The 22,920-nt window shown below is 49.8% G+C and overlaps 1 protein-coding gene and 1 pseudogene across 1 annotated transcript; one reads left to right on the forward strand and one right to left on the reverse strand.

Annotated features, from left to right (window-relative positions):
* The first annotated feature begins 3,409 nt into the window (after positions 1-3,409).
* Positions 3,410-3,619, forward strand: LOC119814011 (40S ribosomal protein S28-like). Its single transcript, XM_038329253.1, has one exon. The coding sequence runs from the start codon at positions 3,410-3,412 to the stop codon at positions 3,617-3,619; it is 210 nt and encodes a 69-aa protein (XP_038185181.1).
* Positions 3,620-19,071: 15,452 nt separating this feature from the next.
* LOC119815843 lies at positions 19,072-19,468 on the reverse strand (annotated as a pseudogene).
* Positions 19,469-22,920: the final 3,452 nt, after the last annotated feature.

A 22,920-nucleotide genomic window follows, 5' to 3' on the forward strand; every position in this document is an offset into this window, starting at 1 on the left:
GCAGCACGGCAAACTCTTCTGTGCCTCAGTGGGACTGGGAGAAATGAGCCCAAGGCTCCCAGCACCCAAGTCAATTAAGTGCTAAGAAAACCTTGCCCTTGCTGTTTGGAGTCTGGAGGCCTTTTGTTTCCCCCCAGGCCAGGGGAAGGGGCAGCTGGGCCTCAGAGCCTGCTACAGTGAAACCATAGGAAGCCAGCAGGGCCACCAGCTGCTTACAGGTGGGACAGATTCCAGGATTTCCTCTGCAGAGGCTGAAAATTGCTTAAATGGGGCCTGGATCCCACATGGCCTGGGGGAAATCCTTGTGGGACTCTTTTCCCATGTCTGTTCAATTAAGCAGGCCCCTCCAGGTCTGCTGCCCCAGCACAGAGCCATGAGGTACTGTGCCCACCCCCATGCCCCTTGATGGGGCAGGAGGTCTCTGGACTAGGCTTAGCCTTAGGTCTCAGGGCCCTCTCCCTGGCTGGAGGTCAGCATCCATGTTCCCATGCCGTCTATGGGCCTTAGAGTGGGGGTCCTAAGTCTCCAGACAGAACCTACCTTCCTGCCAGTCTGTTCCCCGTGAGGCTTTTAATAAAAAGTTTGGCTGGGGACCAAGAAACTTTTGAAAACTCTATGGATTAGACCAAGATGTACAAACCTGCCTTCCTCCCAGAGCCGATAAGGGCCACATTGCTCACAAATGCAGAGATGGAAAAAAGGAAGAGACAATTTAAAGAGGCCTTGCCTACTGCAGAGCCCCCACCAGCAGCCTACACACATTGGAGATGTAGTGGGCAGACGTAGCAGAGATGATGCCTAGGACCAGGTGCCCCCCCCATAAACAAACACGTGATATACATGAACTCACTCACGCTAGCATGTTTAGTTACAAATGTGGTTATATAGATAACAAACTTTGGAGGTATCTATATTAGCATGGCTGATGTGTACAAAGAGGGGCACAGGATGACCCCGGGCATCTGCAGAGCCATACATGAATGTGCTTTTACACAAAAACACAAACACCCTAAAGATGTGCAGAAAGGTTCACGCTGCAGATAATAATTCCAGTTCAGACCCAAGAGGTTAAGAACAGATGGAACTCACTGTCCGTCTAGCCCACTGGGACCCAACACGCCTGTATGTATATGAACATATGCACCTGTGTTTACACATGCACGCACACCGAGAAAACCACTTCCTTCACGGTAGTTTTTTGGATTCTGGGTTGCAACACACAGTCAAGACCTGGTGCAGGGAAAGAAAACAACTGGGAATGGGGAAGGTTGTGGGAGCAGCTACCAGCCTACTCCAGTTCGTCATCCTAGGGAGGAAGGTCAAGTCAAGCCTGGGATAGGATGGAGGATAGGCTGGGAGCTGGTAGACTCAGCATTTAGCTACGGCACAAAGCCTAGAAAGCCAGTTGTTTCCAACCCTGGCTACTCGACTTCTGGCCTTGGTCTATCCTGGACTGTGTGCCTGCCACAGCCTTTAGCTTCACTTTTTAGCTCTGAGTTGGATTGACAGTGAGCCTTGATTTTTGTCACTGTGACTGGGTGGGTTGAGACCACACCAAACTTGTTTGAGCCCGAAGAATGAGTTTCTGACAAGTGGTCAGTGTTCAAACAGAGCAATGCCTCCTTATCAGCCCAGGCCTTCTCTGTGTGCAGAGCTGCCCTGCCCTCAGGCCCCAGCACTTCTGCCTAGCCCCCTGCAGTCTATCTTGCTATTCTGATCCCAGGGAGGAGACCACTGCCATCTTTGGAGCTTCCCTTCTCTCTTTCCCTCCTTCCCTACCCTTTGATGCCCTGTGCTCTCCGTGTTTCCTCATCATGGGCCCGGGCCCAGCCAACATCTGTGGCTTTGGAGCTAACACCCTGCAGGCTGACAAGAGCAGCCTCATTTTCCTATCTCAGGAAAAGCGCTGTGCCTCAGGCATGGTTTGTCCTCTTCTGAATTCAAGCTGAAATCTGTTTCCTAAGGTAAGAGCATTGAAAGACCCTGAAGAGGCATTTGGGGTGGAGTGGGGGACCCCTGCCTGCCCTCAGGAAGGGACTGATACTGCTCAGAGTTAGTGGAAACAGGAGCAGTTTGTTGTGTTTAAGGCAAGACAACCTTCATGTCCTTTCTCTTCCACACAGCAACACTTCTTGCCTTTCTGCTATGGTAAAGCTCATGAGAGCTGCCCAGACACCTCACCTTCTCACCTAGACACTAAGTAAACCTATCTGGTCACAGGTGTTCTGTTACAGAGAAGAAAATGGACCAAAACAGAAAATGATTTTGTTTTGGGAGACCCTTCCTAAGTAACTAAGCAGCTTCAGACAGTTCTAGAACGCAGTCCAGCTATCAGGTATTTAGTGGAGGGCTGAGGGCTTCCCATGCTATCCTTGATGCTAGATATAAAAATAAAACACTGCAGGTCCCCGAGGAGCGGCAGCGGGTTGGTGAGAGACAGAGACAGATAGGCACACCATGCAGAGAAAGTGGCTATTTATTTAGTGGGATATGGAGGGGTGGTGTGAGACCCTGGTCTGTATTCTGTCAATTATATTTTAAATAAACGCTGATTGGCTAGTAGCCAGGAAGAAAGTATAGGTGGGACAACCAGACAGGAAGTAGAGGCAGGTTAATGAGAACAGGAGAATTCTAGGAAGCGGAAAGCCCATTCCTCTGCAGTCCCGGCCCAATCACAGAAGAAGCAAGATGTGACTGCCTCACTGAAAAAGGTACTGAGTCATGTGGCTAACATAGACAAGAATAATGGGCTAATATACATTATAAGAGTTAATAAGAAGCCTGAGCTAATGGGCCAATCAGTTTATAACTAATGTAGAACTCTGTGTGGTTTCTTTGGGACTTAATGACTGCGGGAACTGGGCAGGACAGAAACCTCGGTCAACAGAGGGGAAAGAGAAAGGGGAGAAGGGGGAAGAGCAGAGAGGGAGGGGAGGGGAGAAAGGAGAAGAGAATCCACCTCAGAGAGAACTCAGGCTGGAAGTGGGAAAGGAAGGAAGATCCAAGATCAGCTTGCCTTAGCTGACAGGGAGAGAGTGGGTGAAGCTTGTCTCTTAAAGGGACAAGACAGGCCATTACACTAGGATGCTGCAGCACACAGACAAAAGTATCTGTCTTTGTGGGCTTGCATCCAGGTTCCCCTCAATGTGCACAAACCCATGTCACACACGTCCCCATCTCCTCATGAGTTGAAATCACCCCACAAAAGCACACTCACTTCTTTTTTTGTGCCCCCACAAAAGTTTGGGATGTTGCTATCATAGCCTTATTTCCCAGCCTACTAATCCCTGGTAGAGTGTGTGTATCTCAAGGACAGAGCATAAAGCTGAGTTTCCCAGAGTCTGTGCCAGCCTCATTGTCAGGGACAGCAGGAACTTTCAAAAGTTCGAGTGCACTGATCGCCGCCATCATGGACACGAGTCGCGTGCAGCCCATCAAGCTCGCTAGGGTAACCAAAGTGCTGGGCAGGACTGGTTCGCAGGGACAGTGCACGCAGGTACATGTGGAATTTATGGACGACACCAGCCGCTCCATCATCCGAAACGTCAAAGGTCCCGTTCGAGAGGGAGATGTGCTCACCCTATGGGAGTCAGAAAGGGAGGCTCGGAGGTTGCGCTGACCTTCCTGCTGGGTCCTGAGTATCCACCACTTGGCCTATGATGACCTGCAACTATTAAATAAAACATTTGTATTGTTTTAACTCTTGAAAGAAAAAAGAAAAAGAAAAAAAAGTTCGAGTGCATTGGGTAACGGTACACATGGGTGAAGTGCGTGCGTGTGTGCACGCGCATACCAGACCCAGAGAGAGCAAACCAAGTCTCTTGGAGCCCCTGTCTAGACCACAGCCTTCACGAGGACGCCCCAGCCCATTTTCTTTTGCTGTCACTGGCCACAGACTGGATAATTTATGAAGCTAAGAGGCTTATTTTGCTCATGGAGTCTAAGAAACCCAAGGGCATGGTGCTGACAGAGCAAACGTGTCAGCCCAGGGCTGCCATCCTTGTCCAATAAAGCCACAAGTCTTTATTAGGATCCCAACTACCTCCCAGAGGCCCCACCTCTAAAGACGATTAATGTAAGGTATAGAGATGTTTCCACGTAGTTTCAGGGGGAGTTTACAACATGGTCCTGGCCCCATGCAGGTGAGCAAAAGATGACAGTGGGCACAGCATGATAAACTGGTGCTGTGACAGCCATTGGACGGTTACTCGGGTTGAGAGACAGGTGGATCAAGGATGATTCTTTAAGACAGGTTGAGCCTTGAAGGAGAGCTGGAGCTCGTCCAGGCAGAGTGACTGGATAAACAGAAGTCAACCTAGGACCTAGGGAAATGACTGCCTGGCAAATATGGGATGTTCTGGGTGGAGGGAGGTGAGAGAGTTGGGTTCAACAAGGAAGCTACTGGTCAGAGAGAGTGGATTGCCTGGGAGACTGGGGAACCCCTACCACGTGAAGGGTATCCGGCTGTACCTGGAGCTGCCGTCTCCACTTAATATGCCCAATCTCCAACCCATTCTCTTGTGTTCACCATAGGAAACTGCATGGTCAAACCCATTATAGTCGGATTCTCCTTGATCCTTGGCTTGGGGTCTGTTTAAACTCTCTCTCTCTCTCTCTCTCTCTCTCTCTCTCTCTCTCTCTCTCTCTCTCTCTTTCTCCTTCTCCCTCCTGTTTCCCTGTCGCTCTGTCTGTCTGTCTCTCATCTTATAATCATGTCTATCATCAGTGTGAGGGAAGAAGCCTCACACTGAGTTTGTAAATCTCTCTCCTTGTTCAGATATTCTCTTTGCTCACGCTGTGTAAGTATCTGAGTTATTTTACAGTTTTGTATTTCATTTTTTTTCTAATACTTAAAAGCCATCTGTGGTTTATTTTGGTATAAGGTAGGAATCTAACTTTATTTTTTCCAAATTCTTAGCCAGTTATCCTGTCCCATTTTCTGAGTAATCCATCATTTCTGTAATAGTTTGTTTATTTTTTTTCCAAAATGTCATTCCACTTCAGCTTAGTTTTAAAGGTATAGTTGCTGTCTAGAGAAAGGAAGAATGAGAATGAGGGAATCCCATGGGAATGTGTGCCTTGGAAAGTAAGAATCCTCTCTTCTCACCTCCCTAAGAAAATGTTGTTTATTGCTTATTATCTGCCTGCTTATTTTTATGTTATAATTCATAATTGGGTTTCCCTTCAATGCCTAGATATAAAGAGGAGAAAAATCTAAACGGGACCATCATCTCTAGGTAATATATATTAGCATAAAAACGTATTACCTTGGGCTGGCGAGTGTCTCAGTGGCTAAAGGTGCCTGCCACCAAACTCAAAGACCAAAGTTCAGTCCTCAAGAACCCATGATGGGAGGAGAGAACTGACTCCCGCAGGTTAGCCTCTGACCTCCCTGCATACTCACTGTTCATGTGTGCCCACATACAAAAACAGACAAAACTGCCAAATAAATAAATGGGGAGGAGAGACGGCTCAGCAGCTGAGAGCACTGACTGCTCTTCCAAAGGATCAAGTCCAGTTTCCCGCCCTCACATGGCAGCTCGCAACTGTCTGTATCTCCGGTTCCAGTGGCTCTGACGCCTTCTTCTGCCTCAGTACCCTCAACAGGCTGCTCACAACCAACTGTAATTCTAGCTCCAAGGGATCTGACGCCCTCCTCTAGTCTCCTCAGGCACCTGCACCCGTGTGCACCTGCCTCCACATAGACACACATGCAAACATAGATTTTCTAAGTAAAGTTTTTAAGTTTCTTCTTTAAGAAGCAACACACGTAGAAGGTTGGAAAAGCTAAGCAAGCCTGAAAGATACGAAATAAGAAATAGAGGGTTAGCCTGGTGTTGAACACTTCTAATCCCAGTGCTCAGGAGGCAGAAGCTAACGGGATTTGGAATTCAAGGCCAGTCTGGGCTATGTAGCAAGACTGTCTAAAAGGAACAAAAGGGAAGGAAGCAGGGCTGGGAAGCTGGGTCTGGAAATGAAGCCCTTGCCACTCAGATGTGAAGACTGGAGTCCACAGTCCAGCACCCCGTAAAGGCTGGGTGTGGCAGGCTGCCTGTAACCCCAACCCTCAGGAAACAGAGGCAGGACCTCCCCCAGGCAAGCTGGCCAGCAAAACTAACTGAATCTGCAAGCTCTCACCGTTCACCTGAGAGATTCTCCCTCTGAATAAGGTAGCGAACAACCAAGGACGATGGCCTCCACATGCGCACACATGTGCATGTATTTGCATGCCTCCCACATGAAGACCCCCCACACATGAACAGGACACATATGCAAAGATACAAAGAGGAGGGCAATGAAAACCAAGCACTTCAATTCCACTCACAGCCAGGCCCTGCCTGTGCCAAGCCCCGCTTCCCAAAGGTAACCATGGCTAAAATGCCCTCTCTGCTTGGGTCTGGAAAGCCTGTCTCTCTGCCATCCCAGTTCAACTGCAGCGGGTCTACTTTGGGGCCTGGGGTTGGCTGTGCCAGACTGTGTCTTTGTGCCAGTAGCAAACTGTTGAAAATATCTGAATTTTACCACACGGTTCAGCCTCTGAGCACTCAAGTGTTTGCCTCCCTGTTTGCCTCCGAAACACAGCGGCTATTGTATAGCTGTTTTCCTCAGGAGCCTTATATTGTACACCCCTCCTCATTGACTGGGATTTCGTTGGAACTGAATTGTTCTTACGGATTATTGGATTATTTTCTCCGTGGAGTGGATTCCCCCTTTGCTGTCTCTCTTCTGTGACTACATTCAGACACGGTTACTGTTTTCATGGATCCTCAGCATCCTCTTGAGAGTATCTTAGTCTTAAGGCATCTGGTGTGATAGTCACAGCCACCTGAGAGGAAGAAAAGGCTCAAGGCCCAGTGACCAGCGGGTAGGAGAGGGTGTTGGCACTCCACAGAGCTCCAGTGAACACAGCTTGGACCAGCTCTGGGGGGTCACCCAGGGGCCACTTTGGCTCAGCAAACAGAAGAATGTTCTATGTGTTGGCGCTGTGGGGCCGTGGAACAAACTTCTGGAGGAGGCAAGGAGCTCTCCTGTTCTGGCCCTTTCCCAGTGTTCCAGGGGGGAGAACGGAGTCTGGACTGCCCAGGGGCTTCCCAGTTGGTGACAGGCACTGGGGGAAGGTGCCGGGTCAGAAACACACACACACAGGCACACAGGCGTGCACCCTGGTGTTTTTACTTTGCTCAAGGAGGAAAGACTAAGTCTTTCCAGCCCCCTTCCTCCATCCCTCCCCCCACTACCGCCACTTCGTCCCTCTCACCTCATTTCTCTTTTTACATTGACTTCCTTCAGGTAGAATGGTGTTTCTCTATTTCACATTCTAAGACCGCTAAGTGAGCTAAGTGACTACCAGGAGCACCCAGCAGGGACCTGGAGTCCAAGCAGACTCCTCACTGACCACAATTCTGATTGTCTCCTGGGGTCCCTGTTCAGAGTCAGGCTGACAAGTAGAAACCCATGTCACCCTCCCCATCTCTCAGCCCTGGGACGGTTGCTGGGCAACTGAGTGGTCCAGTGGGCAATGACCAGGCACCTCCGGCTTGTCTCCCATCCCTGGTTCTGCATGTACGGTCATCTTTCTCCCCTGGGCAGAACTCAGCTTGGCTCACAGTGTCCTCAGGGGGCCAATGGGCTTCTTGATTCCAGCCTGCACATCTGGAAGTTGACGCTATTAAAACAAACCCCATTATATAACAAACGGCCATCTGGAACCCTTTAGCACCGAGTTTTTAGAAAAAGAAAAAGAAATTGTTTTGGATATACTTGCTCCTAAGAATGTGGCACAGTGCCGTCCCCCTGGCTGTCCAGGAACCTAGGGAACAAGTGGCCTCTCCTGGGTCTGTTTCTCAAGGTAAGGAGCCAGAGGTGGGCTGAGGTACAGACAGAGAGAGAGACCCCACCACCACACAGTGCTTCTGCTGTCTGCCTGTTTGCAAGCTTCCTTTCCAAATTAATTTGAATATTTACACAGAAAATTGCATGCCTACTGTGTGCTGCCATCTCCATATCAACCACACGCATCCCCAGGACGGCCTGCCCGTAAGTCTGGGTTCTCCAGTAAACCATTTGTTCACAGTCTTCAGGGACCAGGAGGCAGCTCCAGAGGTAAACGTGCTCGCTGCGCCAAGTCTGCCCACCTGAGTTTGATTCCCAGAGCCCGCATTTAAAAGGCCAGATATGTGTGGTGTGAATTAATAATCCTAGTGCTCTTAATGGTGGGTGGGTGAGTGGTGTGAATTGGTAATTTTAGTGCTCTTATTGTGGGTGGGTGGGTGGGTGGGTGGTATGAATTGGTAATTACAGTACTCGTATGGTGAATGGGTGGTGTGCATTGGAATTCCTAGTACTCTGATGGTGGATGGGTGGTGTGAATTAATAGTCCTCGTACTCTTATGGTGGATGGGTGGTGTGAAGTGATAATCCTCGTACTCTTATGGTGGATGGGTGGTGGGGACAGGAGAATCACCTGGAGTACACAACATGACAGAAACAAGAGAGGCCTGTCTCCAGTCAGGGTGGAAGGAGAGAAATGACTCCAGAAAGCTGTTCTTTGACCTCCACATATGTACCTGGCTCACACACACACACACACACACACACACACACACAGACACACACCTCAACTTGAGCACACTGGCATGCTCCTTTGTTTTTAGCTACTTCAGGAGCCTGAGATGGGAGGGTCATCCTGGGCAGCACAATGAAACCCAAGGGAGGGGAGGATGGAAAGATGAAAGAAGAAAGCAAGAGCCTAAACGATCCTGAATTTTTATTTTTATTACTTTATTATTGTTACATTCATAAGGGTGTTTTGACTGTGTATCTGTGTGCAATGTCCATGCAGTACCCACAGAATCCATAAGGGGGCGAGTGGTGCCTTCTGCCCTGACTGAAGAGCGGCACTCTGGGCCTCAGTCTCCAGGATTCCAAACCTGATCCCCCTTAGACACAGAACTCTTCCAAGCACCCTCAGGCCACTCTCAAATCGTCCTCCCTACCCATCCTCCCTGGACACATTAATGGGGGCACAAATGCCCTGGGCATAAGTGAAATTCTCTGAGAGGACCTGGCTCTATCAATATAGAACCTCTATAAGAAACATCTGGTTGTGGCTCAGGGTGTAACTCCATCAGTAGGATGCTTGCTAGCATACACGAGGCCTCAGCAGCACATAAAACCACTGTGCGCCTATATTCTCAGCCTCTGGGGGGCAGAGGTGGGGGGCAGAAGCCAGAGGCTGAGAAGCCCAGGGTTATTCTCAGCTACTTGACATGTTCAAAGCCAGCTAGACTGGATGAGACTCTGCCTCAAAACTGAACATTGAGAAACAAGAACTTCTAGCTCGGGGCTGAAGAGAAGGATCAGTGGTGGAGAGTACTGGCTGCTTTATCAAACAACCTGGATTTGGTTCCCAGCACCTACATGGTGGCTCACAGCCATCCATAACTCGCATATTCCAAGGGTATGATGTCTTCTGACCGCTGGGGATACCAGGCACACAGGTGGTCCACATATATACATGCAGACAAAGCATCTATAGACATAAACAAACCCCCCAAAATTTTAAAGAAATGTCTGGCTAGCATTTCTAAGTGGAAGTTCTCTTTTAAAATTTCCCCCCAGCGGTTTATAATTAAAGTGTTATAAAAAAAAAAGATCTTAACAACTTGTGCATAGAACAAGCGTGCATAGATGCCACCCGTGCCGTGGTGGGTCGGTGATCACACATTTCTGTCTATTCCAAAGCAAGTAGGAGGTGTAAATTCACTCTTATGCCGTTGGCACTGTGCGGGTAAATCACTTGTTTCTGGGTTTTACTGTGTGTGCCTGCAAGTGTGTGTGAGAGTGTGTATGTTTGTGTGCGTGTGCCGAGGCAAACGTGTGGAAGTCAGAGGGCATCCTTGAGCATCCATTCCCGCCTTCCACCTTGCCTGTGACAGGCTCTCTTTTACTTCTGCATGCCCCAGGAACTCCCAGCAACTCTTCTGCCTGCTGCTTGTCTCCCTTTAGTGACGCACTGGAATCACAGATGTGTGTTGCTGTGTCTGGCTTGAGGTTTATCCCTTGGACCCACCTAGAGAAAGGAAAGAACTGACTCCTACAAATACACACGGACAGACAGACAGACACACACACACACACACACTCACAAATAAAAACCTTTTTAAAAAATTAAAGGTGGTTATGATGGCCGTGTGTGCGTGTAACCTCAGTCTACAGAGCAAAGCCATGATGCAACCCCTGGGGCTTGCTGGCCAGCCTGCCTGACTGAAAATGTCTCGCTTCAGGTTCAGGGACAGACTCTGTCTCAAGGGAGTAAGACAGAGAGTGACTGATAGAGAACATGCCCAGCACCTGTACAGATACCACGTTCACTCGCGCGCGTGTGTGTGTGTGTGTGTGTGTGTGTGTGTGTGCACGCACGTGTGTGTGTGTGTGCGCGCGCACGTGTGTGTGTGTGTGTGTGTGCACGCACGTGTGTGTGTGTGTGTGTGTGTGTGTCTGGTTTTGTCCAGTCTAAGGTTCCTGGGATTTATCCATGATGTCCTGTCTCTTTTTGTTGATGGTTAATATTGTACCCTGCGGCTTTGGGGCAGTTTGTTTTTTAACAATGGCTGTTAAATGTTTACTTTGTGTGCTGTATGATCTGTTATCCACAGCTGTCAGGTCTGGGGCCTCTCCATGGACAGACATCAGAAGTGGATGTCAGGGCTACAGCAGGAGAAAGAGAGCTCTCTTCACGGTCAGTCACACATAATAGCTGAGAGCAAGAAGGTGGGTGGCCATGACGGCCAAATCGCCAAGAGCCAAGACCAGCCAACCCGCTGATCATAGGAGAAGCGGTATGTTTGGAGTTTTGTGAAACACACTCTCAATTGTGAGATCCACATGCCTCTGGGGTGCCCACATTTTTACATGTGTGTGATGGTTAACTTGACACAGTCTAGAACTGCCTGGGAAGGGAGTCTCAGGGAGGGACTGTCAAGATTAGGTTAACCTGTGGTTAAGTCAGGGAGCCAGGGGGGAGGTGATTTTGATTACCTTAACTGAGGCTAGAATATTTACTTTCCCACTGAGAACGGCCCAGTCCCTAAGCAGAGGATCCTGGATTGTACGGGAATGCAGAGAGCCAGCGGAGTGCAAGCGTGTGTGCACGAATCAGTTCCTTTCTGCTTCTTCTCTTTCTTTAATAATTTATTTTTGTTTTGCCTGCATGTGTGTCTGTGTGAGGGTGTCAGAAGCACGCCAACTGGAGTTACAGACAGGTGTGAGCTGCCATGTGGGTGCTGGGAACTGAACCCTGGTCCTCTGGAAGAGCAGCTAGTACTCGTAACCACTGAACCCCCCTTTCTGCTTCTTAACTGTGGATGCACCCTGAGCAGATATCTCAGGCTCCTGCCACTGTGACTCCCTGAATTGAATTGTAAGCTGGAACTCTGAACCGAAATGATCTCCTCTTCCCCAGCTCACTTTTGTCCAGGCATTTCTATCACAGCCTCAAGAGACAAATCAAATCAAAACAGCATGCGGCTCTGTCTGTGTCTTCTTTCTTCCACCTGAATGGGGCCTGGCCCTCCCCAAAAAATTGCTTCACTTTGCTATGATCCTTTCTAGCCATGTGAATAGTTGAATTAGGAATTACAGGGAATGGTGGTGCAAACTTCTAGTCCCAGCACTCAGGACACAGAGGCAGGAGGATCTCTGTGAGTTTAAGGCCAGCCAGGTCTGCAACGTGAGTTCTGGGCCACCCAAGGTGAGACCCTGTCTCCAGAGAAAAGAAAAGAAAAGAAAAGAGAAAGAAAGTGCAGGACCGCGCCCTTTATCACAAATCCTAATTTAATGTTTTCACCAATAAAGCCAGAGAAGCGCATATTCCAAACTGCCTTCATTTGTTTTATTCCAGAAATTCTTTTTATCTGAGATGTTTTCTGACTCTGGAGTTCTTAGGAACTGCTCTGGGGCACAGTTTGTCGGCTCTGTCCCAGTGGCCTGGAAACCCCATCCTTTCACTCAGCACAAGGAAAACGCCTGTGGTTTCACTTTGAAGCTTGCTAGAGAAAAATTCCTGGGACCCTTATCATGCAGTAAGGAAATTTGAAACAAGAGATAATTTGGATTTGGAAATGGTGCCTGTATTTGGCTCCTCTGTCACCCACAGGATGTGAAGAGTCATTGTGGCAGCTTCCTGTAGCCTAGGGACACGTGAAGTGGTCCGTTTGCGGCTGATGGTGACGAAGGCGGTCTCCTGCGGGCCGCACAGGAAAGAGCTCCCTGCTGGCGGCTCACACTTCAGTCTCTCTGCCTCCAGAGGTTCGGGAATGCTTTCCTCGTCAGGCTAGGAGCAGGGTTGAAAGCAGGTTTGTCTTCCTTCCCTCCCCAAAGTCATCTTTACCACAACCGAAAGATGTACAGGAACTCCCCAAGCCTGCTTCCCACTTAGTGTTGCTGTGCAAGCATCGTCATTGACCTAATAAAGGGCTGCATTCAAATCGATTGTGCTTTACTGGTTGGTTTTTCCTGATTTTTTTTTCTTCCTTTGCTGCTAAGATTTGCCCTCAGGCCCTGCTCCTCATGCATGCTAGGCAAGTACTGCACCATGTAGCCATACCCCAGCTTGGTATATTCCATGCCCGTACTAGAGGAGTGAACCCAGGAATCTCTCTCTAGTTAAACATCCCCAATGATGGCATCTTGGAAGTCTCATTGCCTTCTTTCCCCAGCGTTAAACCTGCTCCTGTGGCTGAGTTCCAGGGTCAGCCAGCAGCCAGGCCTAGGAGGTGGGGCAGGGCTGTGCTGAGTGGGCTGGCTCAGGATTCACTCTCCCTCTGTGCCAGACAGTAGGGACACTGAGCACAAGAGGGCCCTGGGTGCGAATCAGATCCCCACAGTTGCAGGGGAGAACTTGGCCCAGGACCCACCAGAGGAGAGGCAGAGCCAGAGCCTTGGGTGGTTCCAGCAGTTCCACTGCACCGCCCCCCAAAGCACAGAGCTGGTCCTGGAGCACAGGAAGGCACAATTAGTCTGTCAGCTGGACCGGGATGGGCCTTGGGGATGATGAGAACCCCAGGGGGCAAAGGGAGGCAGATGGGTGGCCAGTGGAGGGGTTCCAAAGTTAGAAAGGGGAGATCCTGAGGGCAGTCTACTGTGGCAGCTACAGGAAGATAACCATTCACAGTTGAAAGGAAGAAGCGTGGGGTGTGTGCGCTCTCTCTCTCTCTCTCTCTCTCTCTCTCTCTCTCTCTCTCTCTCTCTCTCTAGCGGGAGAGAGCAAAGCCTGGGAGTCTGTGTGGCACATACCTGTCTCTCCAGCACCTGGGAGACTGAGGCAAGATGCTTTCCCAGTTTGAAGCCAGAGGTTACATAATGTGACTTTGTCAGAAAGAAAAAAAGGCAGAAAAGGGAGCGAAAAAAAATCTTTCCTAAACATTATTGATTTGGAGAAAGGGTGGGAATGTGGGAGCCCACATGGAGGTGATGGCACAACCACCCAAAGCAAGTGAGCAAAACCAGTGCCCGCTGGGAGGAGCAAGCCCTAAGGGGTGTCCTCTGCTCAGAGCAGAAACAAGTCTAGCATCCTAGAAGGGAAAAAGCAAATGGAAGAGAAGCCATCGTTGTTTAAGTGAGAAGGAAAAGTTTCCGTGGTTTGAAGAACGCCCTGGGCTTTGGAGATTGGAAGGCTCACTGGTTTCCAGGCAGAAATGATGGAAAAAAGACTCACAACTAGGCAACGCCAGGGAAGAGCTTGAAATTCCATGATTAAAGGAAAAGTTCACATAAGTGTCCCTGCGGAGAGAACAAGTCGCAAAGAATGGGGGTGGGGGCAGTCAGACCAAAATCCTACATCTCCTTGCAGGGAGGTTCAGTCCACAGGGTGCCAGCTCTGCAAGGGCAGGAGCCTGAGTTGGAGCCACAGCCTCAAGTGTAAAACGCTGAGCATGGTGGCCCTCGCTTGTCATCCAGCGCCGAAGAGGTAAACACAATGGGACGGTCAGTATAGCCTACATGGTGAGCTCCAGGCCACTGAGAGACCCTGACTCAAAAAATAATAACAAGATGGGCAGCATCTGAGGAATGGCAGCTGAGGTTGGCCTCCGTCACACAAACAAGAAGGAAGGGAAGGAGGGAGGGAGGGAGGGAGGGAGGGAAGGGTCAAAGCTACCTGTATGAATCTACTTCCCATCTGTTGGGAAGCCATACCATAGTGGCCAGGCTGCCATTCACCAACCTAGGCAGGAGCTATGTATAAGGCAGGGAGATGAAGCCAGGGTGAGCTAAGCCACCAACCCATGTCAAACCAGCTCCACGTGATGAAGAACGGTGAGCTGGTCCTGTGGTTTGGCTGTCCCCTGAGAAACTTGCATTGAGCCTAACCTGGTGGCACAGGCCTATAATCTAAGATAATTTAGAAGCTGAGGCTGGAGGATAGCAAGTTTAAAGTCAGCCTGGGTTATAAGGAAGGGCTAACCTGGAGCAATTTGATGAGATGTTGTCTCAAAAAGAACAAAACAAAACAAACAACAATAATCGGAAACAAATGAGGGCTGGGGATGGAGCTTACCTAGCTTGTCGGAGGCCCTTGGTTCAATGTGCAGTATGGTGATGCTCACTCTGAAGGTCCTAAAAGGCAGGGTGTGTAAATGGTGACTAGGTCATGGGAGAAGGGCCGTGTCCTCATGAGCAGATAAGGCCATTATCACAGGACCAGGTTAGTTGCTGGCTCTCCCTCCCTGCTCCTTTCCTTTTCTCCCTCTGTGCCTTACCATGAGATGCCATCCATACAGCAAGTAGGACTTCACCTAGACACAGGCATGGACCTCCCAGTTAAACTTCTAGGCCGTATAATTTACCCAGTTCATAGTTACAGCAGCAGGACATAGACTGGGGCAGATGAATTTTTAGTAGAAACCTGTATTAGTTGCTTTCCTCATTGCTCTGACCGAATACCGGGTGTGGTGCAACTTAAGGGAGGAAGGACTTGTTTCCAGGCATGGTGTGGCAGGGCAGGCTGGTCGCAGGAGAACGAGGCTGCTTGCTTCTGTGAGCAGATCAGAGAGCAGAGAAATCACCTAGCCTTCTCTTTTCCCTTTTATTCAAATCAGGCTGCCAGTCCATGGGATGGCGCCTCCCACTTCAGGGTGGGTCTCCCTCACTTAACCCTCTTTGGAAATACATATGTTTTCATGTATGTGTGCAGGTGCCCATGTGTGCTCAGAGTCCAGAGCCAGCATTAGGTGTCTTCCTCCATGATGCCCCACATTATTTTTTGAGGCAGGGTCTTTCAATGGATGTGAAGCGTATCAACTGGCTCAAGCAGTTGGCCAGCAAGCCCTAGGAACCCTCTTGTCTCTGCCTCCCAAATGCTGGGAGTACGGGTGCATACCACCGTGCCTGACTTGAATGGGTGACGAGGACCTAAACTCAAGTCCTCATGCTTTCAGGGCAAGCAGTTTACTAAACAAGCCATCCCCCAGCCTCAATAAGACTCTTCTAAAACCAGTCAAACCACAGCTGCCCTTCAGTGAGACTTTAGGAAGCAAAAACCATTAGGAAAATTTGCAAGAACAGCAATAATCAAGGCAGGCCAGCTGGACAGGGGGAAATGGTAGGAATGGGGTGGAAACCATCCATGGAAAGCAAGCAGCAGCTGAGTTGTTCCCAAAATGTTCCCGTTTTCCTTAGGGTTTTTTTTTCTTATTTTTCTTTCTCGGGGAAAATGTGATTTTCAATTTTTTTTAAAGTCATTTTGCCATTGTTGCATTTTAGATCCATTTCTGTTACTGTAACAGAACACATGAGACTGGAAAAGTTCTAGAGGAAAGAGGTCTATTTGTCTCACAGTGTGGACTTCTGAGAGCATGGTCCTGGTTGCTGCTTGACTTTTAGGGCAAGTAACATGGTTCTCCAAGCAGCAGAAAGGCCAGTGGGCATGATGGGATGAAAGGAGGGGCAGAGGACCATTTTATAACCACCTACTCTCCTTGTGCCAGCTCAGCCATTCCCCCAGAGAATTGAGTTCATTCTCCAAAGGCCCACGCTGAACACCATTGCACTGGCAGACAAATTTCAACATGGGTTTTGGCAAGGAAACCATATCCAAAACCATAGCAGCCATAAAACAAATAGCAGAGTCGTGCTTTGTAATTTGCATATGTATTTCAGGTGGTGCTCGAAGGGCCAGTTGTGCTCCCGCACTGATTCTGTTTTCTGTGAGCACTGATCTTGACTCCCGCCAGGCTTTCCCAGCCCATCTGCCTTTGCATCCCCCTCCCTGTGTCTTCTAAGAACATGATTTTTGTCTCCACCCGCAAGTTATCAAGGCTGTGAACAGATGCTGTGTCTATTCCTTCCTCAGACTTTCATCTCTCCTGACCCACACTTAAATATCCCTCCATCCCCACCCCAAATCTCAGGAGAAAGTCTCGCCTGTTGTTTAGCATGAACAACAGAGACCGTTCCCAGTTCCTGCCATCACCCCCATCTCCACCCCAAAACTCCTGCCTTCTGGCTTTGATGGCCCTCATCCTCTGCCTTCTCCCTTAGACCTAGGTCTGTTGCTTGCAAGGCCTTCTCTCCCTCTCTCTCTCCTCTCTCTCTCTCTCTCTCTCTCTCTCTCTCTCTCTCTCTCTCTCTCTCTCTCTCTCTCTCTCTCTCCACCCCTAACATTTTTCGCCTAGTTTAACTCTCCATCACAGCACACCCCACTCCCTCCGGACCCTCGAAATTCCTAACTCCTCCCCTCTCGGCCCAGCCTTTCCTTGACTCAGCCCAACCCAGACAGGGACACCCCAGTCCTTGCTTCTGTGTGGCTCAGAGAAGTCACTCTTCTTAGCTTGGCTGCTGTCCATCTCCATGAGTCCCTGACTACATCTTTCTGATTTTCCTCCCCAATACCTTTTTCTTAGATTTTTCCTGCAATGCCCCCAGATGGCTTCTTGCCACACAAATGCCTCTGGAGACCTTCATTCCCCTGTTCAGAACTCTTGCAGAAAAGTTCATTTCTCTCCAGCTTCTGGTAAAGAGAAGGCACAGGTTTTGAAAACTCTACTTGTTTTGTTATAAACATCTTGTTTGTTTTTACCTCTATCTTCCACTTCATTGGAAGCTCCCATTCCCTCCCTTCTTCTCCTCCTTCCTCATCCTCTCCCCACTCCTCCTGCTCCCCCTCTTCCTCCTTGGTTTTGTTGTTGAGACAGGGTTTCTCTGTGTTGCTCTGGCTGTCCTGGAACTCACTCTGTAGACCAGACTGGCCTCAAACTCAGAGGTCCTCCTGCCTCTGGAAGTGCTGGGATTAAAGTCCTGTGCCACCACCACCTGCTGATTCCATTCTTCTTAAGACAATCTTCCCCAAAGAGGGATGGGACACTTCCCCTCTTCCCAGGAATGCAGTCCAACTGGTATTTGAATGCCTAAATTGGGGAAATTAGTTTCTCATTGGCCGACAGTTTGGGTTCTAAACATAATGAGCAATCAAGGCTGTTCCTGATTATGGGAGAGTGGAGTTTAAGAAGGATGGTGAAGGCCCCTGGGAAGGACACCCAGGAAGAATTAGAAAAGGGCTAAGAAGAAGGGGGGTGAAGATGGGACATGTCAGGCCAATGGAACAGAGAGGGACAGCCTTGGGGTCAGCAACCAACTACCTGGCTGCCTTCTGACCAGGGCCTTGACAAATGTCTGGGAGAAGGACCCCCAGCCAGCCATCTGCCTGTGACTCCAGTAGGAGCCCTGGATACCAGAGGTGTGCTGCATGGGGCAAGCCTCCAGAACCTGAACCTGAAGCCCAGCCCAACACTCCAAGTTGGGAGGTGCAGTAGACAAATGGGACCCAAGGCTATAGACAGCCTGATGCCCCTGGTCAGTCTCCTCCAGGGTATCTTTTTGTTGTTGTTGTTTATTTCTTTGTTTTTTCAAGACAAGATTTCTCTGTGTAACAGCCCTAACTGTCCTGGAACTAGCTCTTGTAAACCAAGCTGGCCTCACAGAGATCCACCTGCCTCTGCCTCCTAAGTGCTGGAATTAAAGGTGTGCGCCACCACCACCCAGCCCTCCTCCTGGGTATTTTATGGAGGCCTGATGAGTTCTCATCTCTAGCCGCTCTTCCCGAATCCTTCCTTGTAGCTACAGATCTGGTGATATTTTGTTTTGTGTTTTAACAAATAAAGCTTGTCTGAAGATCAGAGTGCAGAGCTAAGCCACTAGAGGCCAGACAGTGCTGGCATATACCTTTAATCCCAGGAGGCAGAGGTAGATGGGTCTCTGTGAGTTCAAGGCCATCCTGGGCTACACTAGATTGATCCAACTCTAAGCAAAACAGAGCCAGGTAGTGGTGTCTCACATCTTTAATTCCAGCACCAGGGAGGTGGAGATGGGAAGTGAGAAGGAGGGAGGAGACAGGAGCTCAGATTCAGTCTGAGGTTTGGTGAAGACAGTTGCAATCCTGAGGTGCAGTCTGAAGCAGGTGGCCAGAGAATGCAGTCTGGGGTGCAGTCTGCTTCTCTGATCTTTCAGCTTTCACCCCCTAATATCTGACTCTGGGTTTTTATCAAGAACAATTAGAATTTGTACTACATCTGGCGCCCGACAGAAATAGCTGACTTCCCTCCAAACTTGTGCCCCTCTCTTTACTGTCCCAGCAGAGGGACAAGAATCCAGTGGTCACTCCGGAGCCCCTCACAGGGCTCTGAGTGCTACTTCAGATCACTCCAGATGTTTTCTGCTCCTGCCTTCTTCTATGGCCTGGCCATGGAAACCTGCACATTCTTCTTTTTTGTTTGTTTGTTTGTTTGTTTGTTTTTGTTTTAAAAGCCAGATATATTTTTAAAAGATCATGCTTACAATAAGTAAATTAAGTAGTGAAGAAACATAAAAATGAAGTTGATTTTAAAAGGCACATTTGCAGAGTTGAAGAGTACAAAGAGTTCCTCATTGGTTCCACTAACACAGAAGGAAAGGGAAACAGATATATTACAATTATGTTCTCAGTGGAAGGTGTCTGTCAGCAGACATTATTAACACTGGCTTCTTTTCTCCCTTCTGAGGGGCAGTTTTTCCCCTTTCTTGGTTTGGAGAAGCAAGTTAGTCTTCTGACATGTAGAGGCGATACATCAGGGCTACAGCCAGGGCTAAGACGGCTGGGATCACCCAGTTGGTCCACCAACTGGAATCAGAGTCCACAGTAGTGATAAGACTTTCCGAAGGCTTGGCTATCTTTGATCTGTCATCTGGGTGGAGCTCCCCGATGATGTACATTTTGGACAGTTCTTGTGCGTCAGTAGAGTGTCCAACATCCTCAAAGTTCTCGGTAGCATCACTCCTGGCTTGTTCTCTTAGAACTTCTTCCCCACCAGGATGCTCTTCCAGAAACTTGGTCAGATCGTACACCCAGGATCACCCAGGTGCTCTTGCTGTCTTTGTGCTTCTGAATCTCTTCCAGGGTGTAGTACTTCACATCCTTGTTTGCCTGTCCAGCCATCTTGGAACAGTGAGCCTCCCGGACCCTGCAACTCAATCATGCAGGGTGGTGCACTAATCAAGTCTGAGTTGCCTCCACCCGGGACATTCCCAGCCTTACCGGGGCCTGTGCCCAGGACTTGAGGTGGCACCTCAAACTGGGCCCGCACATCCTTCTAACCAGCTTTTCTGTTCCTCTCCCACACCTGTCCAGGGACCCCATGGTGAACAGCTTGGGCAATAATGAGGCCCTTTGAGAGACCAGACACTGAAGAGGCTAAGGCAGAGGAGGCAAGGAGGGAGGAAGAGGAGACACATGGAGATGGGATGCAGCTGTAGGGGCAGGGATGAGAGACAGCTATGGGCACAGGAGTGGGAGGCAGCCAGGGATCAAGATGCCCAGCATGAACCCCAGAGCAGAGGACCAATGGGATAACATCTCAGCATGGGAGCCTCCTGACCTCTCTTTCCCTAAGGAACTGGGCCTGTCAGCCAAGGCCAGAGTAGCCAGGAATGCAGGAGGCCTCGCTGCTGAGGCTTAACCTTGGGGAGGCCCAAAAGGTCACATAGTGGTAGCAGGAGCAGAACCCAGGCTACTGGACAGTGGGGGTCCAGTGCAAACCCAGGCCCTGGCAGGGAGCCCTTCTAAACAGATGCCAATATATCATCTAGCCCTAAGCATAAGATAGAGGCTGGGGCCCCTTGGGATGAGAGTACCATACCCTGATGCTGACCTCAGTCCTGACGTAACCCCGGTCAGTTCTCTGAAACTTGACATCTCTCCTTCCAGAATGGCTTTCCTGCCTGTCAGCAGCATCTCTTCCAGGATCCAGCCAAGCTGCCTCATGCACACACACACACACACACACACACACACACACACACAGAGAGAGAGAGAGAGAGAGAGAGAGAGAGAGAGAGAGAGAGAATGACCATCTAAACCCATGACTGGTCCATTTTTCAGGTGGTCTGGAATAGCCTGTCTGTAATGGAGCACAGCAGAGGGACACACAGAAGCTGTGTGGTGTTGGAGTTAGTCTCCAGTGGATTCATGGGGGGCTGGATACCACCTCTGGTCTCCAGACTGCACACGGTCTATGCCTACCCCAATCCCTTCGCCCTGACAAGAGCACACTTTTCTCCCCAGACATTCCTCCTGGTACATCTGCCAGCTCCCCTCTGCCTCTGCTTCTCTCAGTCAGAGCCTAGGGGACAGCCTGTCTGTCTTCCCATACCAAAGCAGTGCCCAGCAGATGTCTCAGCGAACTGAGGAGTCACAGCTGAGCGGGTCTGCGATAAGGACAGTCTGGGGTGAAGGTCGGGTTCTGTCTGCCCAAGCACGAATTTTCCATGGGAACAGTAAGGCAAGCCCCTACCCCCACCAGGCCAGTTGTTTCTCTTGTCTGTTTTGGCCTCTCCACATCCTCCCATCACACAGCCTTTCCTCTTCTCTGGATGATAATCCTGTGTACATTTTTACTCCAGTGCTTGTGAATAGACAAGAATGGGCGGAAACCGCTCCCAGGGCCCAACCATCCCCGACTCAGTGTCTGAGCAGCTCTGCTCCCCTCCAGTCTGTCCCCATCCCAAGCCCTAGACTGATGCCGACCACTCAGACAGGGAGCAGCTCCAGCGCTGATTGGAATCAGTCTTCCACCCCCACACACCTGTTCCCTAAAGGCTTGCTCTGGCTCTGGCTTTGCTTGAAGGACAGTGACATTGCAGGGTCCCACCCCTCTCCCTGAACTTGACAGCCCCCACCCCCATCCATTACTTACATTCTGGTCCCAGAGTTTTGTGTCCCCCTGCTAGCACCTTCCAGATGTCTTTCCACACCTACAGCCTCAGATCAGCCTCTAGGGCCTGCCGACTATTGACCCTGGAAGCCTATGAAGTCTAGCCTTGGCATCCATCCTGGTGTCCTGGTAACTGAGAATGGCGGTGGCTGCCTCGCTGGTCCCTTTTGTACCCACTTCATGCACCAGCAGCCTGGGGTCTTTGCAGTGGCAGCTCTCTGATGTGTAACCTGTGACTTTGCATTAGGATGTTGGATATGCCTCTTGTCTGTCCCTAGAAAGCTCTCTTGGGACCTGGATCGCTCAGAGCCTTGCAATGTTCACCAAACACACGAAGCTCTCTCCTATATCTTGGTCATGTGCATGCTATGAGCACCACCTGGTGCTCTCCCCTAACACAGTGACTTCCATAGGACCTATTTTGTGACACACCCTCTCGCTCCCTAAGCCCAGACATCTGTTTTGCTCTCTGTGGTCCCTGAGCACACAGAGCATCATGGTCAAGGACTCTTCTGCTTATGCATCTATCTCCCTGAATTGGGTCAGGCTTCTGGAATCAGAGCCTGAGGCAGGAACCTAGATTCTAGTGATTTACTAGGGTATGAGGGAAGTGCGCTCAGGACACACAGACACAGAAACACACACACACACACACACACACACACACACACACACACCACATCCACACTCAAGAAAAAGAAGAGGAGGAAGAGTACAGAACAGATGTCAGGTAGAGTTCAGACAGAGCCCATTCCAGGGGCTTTGTAGCATAAACCATGCTGTGCTACCAACCTGTGCCCTAAGGCAAGGAGGCTACTCTTTGTGACCTGTATGGAGAAAGGTTCTAGAATTCCCTGGAGATGTGACTGTCATCAGCCAGGATAATTCACAGCACAAAGGGACCTATCATACCTACAAGAGGATGGGTGGGTACACTGGCCAGGTTGGGGTGTGTGTGCAGGGTACAGACAGTACCCCCTGTGGTGTGGAACCTCTGACGGTTTCCAAAGGAGCGAGAAGTGAGGTTACTGGCTCCCCCAACACTAACAATCCCATCCTCCCATGAGCCTGCTGCCTTGGGAGAGGGGTCTACCCGCAGCCCAAGGGAACACGGTGGTGCTGTCACAGGGACAGATGCCCACTCTCCTCCAGAGAAAGGCTCTCCCCTGAGCGCTGTCCCACTCACTGGGCATCTGTGCGCCCAACTGTGAGGCCACCATTCTTATCTAGTCTGCATAATGGTCACTGGGAGAGGAAGATCTGAAATTCAAACACAGGCAATTTCATCCCTGGTGCTTTCAGCCCCTTCTGTGGGAGTGACCTTGAATTCAGCTCCCCCTGTCAACCATAAGAAGCTGGGTTACACTTTTACCCTACACCAGTGCTCAGTTAAATTCAGAGTCCCCAAGGGCCACATCTGGCATTTGCAAGCTGAGAGGCCCACACATGCATTTTGCATGTAATTTGCATAATAAATGCATCTGGCTTGCATGTGTCCACATCGAGACCCCCATCAGCACTGCACAATGCTGAAGGTGTTTCTGAGCCACTCTTACTCCATGAGAGTCCATCTGGGCTTTGCAGAGTCCAGTTTCATGATTTCTGGACACTCTCCCTGGTCCTCACCTCTAGGCTGTACGTCTACGCATGTCTATGCACTCAGGGTCCAGAACAAGTG

Source organism: Arvicola amphibius, chromosome 5, assembly GCF_903992535.2.
Source record: "Arvicola amphibius chromosome 5, mArvAmp1.2, whole genome shotgun sequence".
NCBI classification, from domain to species: Eukaryota; Metazoa; Chordata; class Mammalia; order Rodentia; family Cricetidae; genus Arvicola; species Arvicola amphibius.

What these genes read in the sequence shown, in the direction of transcription:
- LOC119814011 (XM_038329253.1), top strand. Translation starts at nt 3,410, where the DNA reads ATGGACACGAGTCGCGTGCAGCCCATCAAGCTCGCTAGGGTAACCAAA.